The sequence below is a fragment of the Trachymyrmex septentrionalis genome, unplaced genomic scaffold (assembly GCF_001594115.1).
Source record: "Trachymyrmex septentrionalis isolate Tsep2-gDNA-1 unplaced genomic scaffold, Tsep1.0 scaffold190, whole genome shotgun sequence".
Taxonomy (NCBI): domain Eukaryota; kingdom Metazoa; phylum Arthropoda; class Insecta; order Hymenoptera; family Formicidae; genus Trachymyrmex; species Trachymyrmex septentrionalis.
The window spans coordinates 1,361,970-1,366,580 of NW_017305072.1; the positions used below are offsets into that span (position 1 = coordinate 1,361,970).

At 30.2% G+C, this 4,611-nt stretch overlaps 1 protein-coding gene across 1 annotated transcript; it reads left to right on the top strand.

The window, feature by feature from the left end:
* The first annotated feature begins 557 nt into the window (after nt 1-557).
* LOC108747047 (putative mediator of RNA polymerase II transcription subunit 26) lies at nt 558-2,565 on the top strand. The gene is made up of 3 exons (XM_018484279.1): nt 558-803; nt 1,440-2,308; nt 2,363-2,565. The coding sequence occupies exons 2-3, from the start codon at nt 1,495-1,497 to the stop codon at nt 2,563-2,565; spliced, it is 1,017 nt and encodes a 338-aa protein (XP_018339781.1). The 5' UTR covers nt 558-803; nt 1,440-1,494.
* The last annotated feature ends 2,046 nt before the right edge of the window (nt 2,566-4,611 follow it).

Genomic DNA, 4,611 nt, shown 5'->3' on the forward strand with positions numbered 1-4,611 from the left:
TATATTATTATATTAGAATATAGTGTTAGTAAACATGTATATTTATTGCATAATAATAAATCTGTATGATAATTGTGTGTGTGTGTGTATAATAAATACATATGCATAATAAAACATCGATAATAGTGCGATATAAGCTTATTCAGATATTTATATCAATCAAAATATTAATTTTTCAATGATCTTTAATTATTCCATTGAAAACAACGTAAATTTATCCAGAAGCTTGTCATCCCAAAGCTTACAACGGACAAAAAAAAATAACATCGAATACGCTTTGTCATCTTCTATAACGGACAAGAAAATAACGTCGAATACGCTTTGTCATCTTCCATTGGGCCATACGATTCGTCGAGCAGCTAAAATGATTGGCTCTTACTTTTAGATCTGACGATCCGACAAATCTCATTCAATGCGTTCAGCGTCAACGAATTGTCACGTCTCAGGCATGTAATACCCACGTCTAATTTGCTGGGCGAAAACCAATCGTGTTCGATCCATTCAATCATCGTTGAACACTGCCGATAGTCTCACTATTATTTCCATTGAGTGCAATCTACTGCGTCAATCTCTTGTCTCGGAAAAAGTTGCTTTCCAATTTCGACATTACGGTACTGTGCTGCAAATGAATTGATCTCTTAGGAAAATCGAAGTTGACGCAATTTGAAACTAACATAAATTTATTGTTTTTTTTCAATTGCAAATTCGGTTTTGCTACGCGAATATAACGCGTTTTCCTGTGTCTTCCACAATTACACCGGTTACAACATGGTGGTTGGCTGTGATATTCAACATGATACTCCGTACGTGCAAATGTGATGTAAACTTAAGAATTGACAAAAGAGGAGTCTCACGCACTTAAATATATAATAGCTCAGTTTTAATTACAATTAGTATTTTTCTATGCCTCTGGCATGCATAAAATATTTTCATTTTAAAAAGTATTATATGCGTATAAACAAGAAAAAAATTTATCGCTCATTCTTAACTTTTAAATGTTGTAGAGGATATGTGCAAAGATGTTTGTTTCCTTTTACCAATATGTTATACACAAAAAAAATTAAAAGCTATTTCTTTTTTTCTATTTCTTTTTAGGAATGATATGCTAAAAATATGGTTGTTTTTTACTTTTTCCAAATTGTTTCTCACAAATGAGTGAGGATTATTTTATTTTTAATTTAATTTGAATTTTAATGAATCAAAAATACTCTATTATTGAAAAGAATTTGTATGGAAATTTTAAAAATATAATTTGCTCATTATAATGTCATGTATTAACTTAGATATTTGAAGAACGAAATGAAAGAGAGCAAATGTTTAGCTCTACATAGGACTGCCAAGGGTTTGTTATAATTATAACTACTTGAAAGAAATAATCCGAAATTTTTTAATACAAAAATATTAAGCGATACATGTTTTATGAATATTTTTTGTTCCAGAATTAATGAATAATTTAAACTCAGAAGATTTTAAAGTTCGATTTTTAATCGAAAAATGGATAATACAACATGCCCCCAAGCATATAAGGAAATCGATCAAAGTATTGTCAAAATTGAGATGGAATCTGAACAAAATTTCAAACCTGAAAATTTAAATATTAACTTTGTGGAAGTTCCCTCAATAGAAGAACACGCTGATGTTACCATTTTGCCGACGAAGTTTAGAGGTAGAAGTAGAGGTAAAGGCAGAGGCAGAGGTAGAGGTAGAGGTAGAGGTAGAGGTAGAGGTAGATACAGCAACAATTCACAAATCTCAGCCTCGTCAAAGCAAAGTTATTCCACGGATATGAAGGCAACTTTGAAGAAGGACCGTTTTCGTCCGATTCGGCCAAAACCTTTACAACCTGTTACTTCGACTATACTAAGACATAAATTTGGATTGCCAATAATGAATATGGCTACTTTGCCATCAAATCGTGTTATTCTACCAAGTCCGCTGAAAGAAAAAGTAACCATTGCACGCGTTACACGCGTTACACCTTTAGACGAATCTGATAAGATAAAAAATATCAAACCAATTAGCAATGACAACAATGTTTTGCAAAACAAAGACGTTTTTAGTAGCGATATTGACAGTAAGATCATTAACACAACAGTAGTTGTTAATAGTAAGACTACTAACACAACAGCTGTCAACAGTAAGACCATTAACGTCAGTAATAAAAGTGAAACTGTAAATATTGTACCAATAACCGGTGAAAGTAAAATTAATAAAATTGTAAAAACTGAAAAGTCAAACATCACAGTAAAAAATAATTGTAATAACAATAATAACATTGATAACAGTAGTAATAGTGATAAGAATAGTAGTAATAATAATAGTAGTAATAATACCAATAGTGATAAAAATTGTAATGATAAAGATTTGCATAGTTTTAGTAGTAGTAAAACAATATCCAAATCTAACAAGAGTAGTATTGAATTATTTTTCGAGAGTATGGCACAGACTGTGTTGAATTTACCTAACGAAGTCCAAGCAGATATTAAAATGCAAATTTGCAAAATTGTTACCAAAGCAGAGATAGAATTCTGTGGATCTCAAGTAAAACGCAAGACTAAATATTAAATTTTAAGCATATATTGACAATGTGTTTATTGTTATTAAATTAGAGTTTGTATTCAAATTATAATTTCTTTTACACAGACTAAATTTTTCAAGATGTAGAACGGACCTGGAGCCAGGTCGCATTGCCAACCAATTTTGCCTACCGTCATCCCTACACGGAAAAAATTTTGTTTCAAAATTCACCCCGAAAATGTGGTAGTTGTGATATAATATAATATTTTAAAGATTTTTACCGTGCACTTCAATAAAATTAATCGAACTTATTTTATACTTTATTAGTAGTATAGTAGTAAGAGTCAACACATTTCTTTGAAATTAACAAAAAATATATTATAATTAACAGAGGTAAAATTACATAACGCAAAAATTAGAATCAAAATTACGAAAATGATTACAAGTTACAAGTTTCGGCTACCGGGTCTGTGTTGATCCGCACTACTGAACGTACATAATTATCGATACGTCATGTCTGTCTTACACATCTGCGTTCCTTCTTTCTGTATATATTTTAAAAGTTTTTTATTCCTTTTTGGACACGCTCGTTTGAATTTTTTACACATGATTTCTGAACTTTGCCAAGATATTTTTAATACATTTGACGGTTCAATCGTACGGAAATAATGTTGAATTCGACATCAAGACTCACCCGAACTGTGAATGTTCTGAATATGCGATCATTTGCAATAATTGACTTTATTCTGCGATTTTTTCGTTATATTAATGCCTGAAGAGGGCTCAATCCGGTAGCCAAAACTTGTAACTTGTAATCATTTTCGTAATTTTGATTCTAATTTTTGCGTTATGTAATTTTACCTCTGTTAATTATAATATATTTTTTGTTAATTTCAAAGAAATGTGTTGACTCTTACTTTGCCCGTTACTTATTATTATTTGTTTTGTATAGAAAGAGTCCTTCGATTTGTTATTTAGTATAGTAGTATTACATGAATGAAGGAGATTTACATTAAAATGTTGTCTTGGAAATACAATATTGCCTCACATATCATATTTTCAGGATAAACTCTAAAAAAAAATTCTCTCATAGCTCTTCATAGCGTTTAGACCAGTGCTGAGATTTATTTGTACATTTCAGCCGATTTTCAGCTTGGTTCCTGCCCTTTACTTCATCAATCCGCGCGCAACTTAATGCCGATCGGCATTTAGAATTTTATATTTCGAGTCCTATAGCCTTACAGTGCTCTGTACGATTTATAGCTAATTCATGATCTCCATTTATGTTTCATTTTATGTCTCCGTGCACAGTTTAAATGCTACGAAAAGGAGTAGGGATGATGGTAGGCAAAATCGATCGAAATGTGCACAGAGCTACAAGCCTGATGTAGGATATAATCTTAATTGCTGTTGGTCAAGATTTTGAACAAATCTATAGTGGGCAATCTTGAAACAATTTTATCTAGACAATATAAAGTCTAAAACTTGTGACATAAAGACATCTTTAAGTCGTCTTTTAGACGCAAAAGACGTCTTATGATTCGATTTTAAACACTTTACTTTCTGGGTAGTTTCTATCTCAGCAGATATATAAACAAAACGTAAACGGTAAGAAATTAAGATATTTTCCTTGCATTTACATTTTGTTTGTCAAAGCATATTAGTACAATTTCCGATAACAAAACGTTAATTTTATTTTTTAAGCTTATTATTTTAAATTTATCTATTATTTTAAATAATATTAATAAATAGTTTATAATTATATTTATAAAAAATACAATTATATACAATTTTTTTATCATAATGTATTTATTTCTTTTTTTAATCTTTAATAAAAAAAAATCCACAACACAGTTCTTCAAGCAATGTTCTAAAAATGTCTCTAGAATGTCTTTCGGAGAATTTTGTTATGTGGGAATATTTTGATGGATAGAAACACTCATTGATACTGAATTAAATTGGATTACAAGATAATTACATATGTAGTAAATTTTATGTGCATTCTTATATTTTGAAATGTTGACTGCAAATTGTATTGTAGGACATGTGACGTTAAGAATGTACTGCCAGCAATTTTATGTATATCGAAACAAA

Excerpts from the sequence above, each read along its gene's own strand:
- LOC108747047 (XM_018484279.1), top strand. The coding sequence starts at position 1,495 with ATGGATAATACAACATGCCCCCAAGCATATAAGGAAATCGATCAAAGT. Across the intron at positions 2,309-2,362 it reads TAATAGTGATAAGAATAGTA|ATTTGCATAGTTTTAGTAGT; the intron begins GTAATAATAATA and ends GTAATGATAAAG.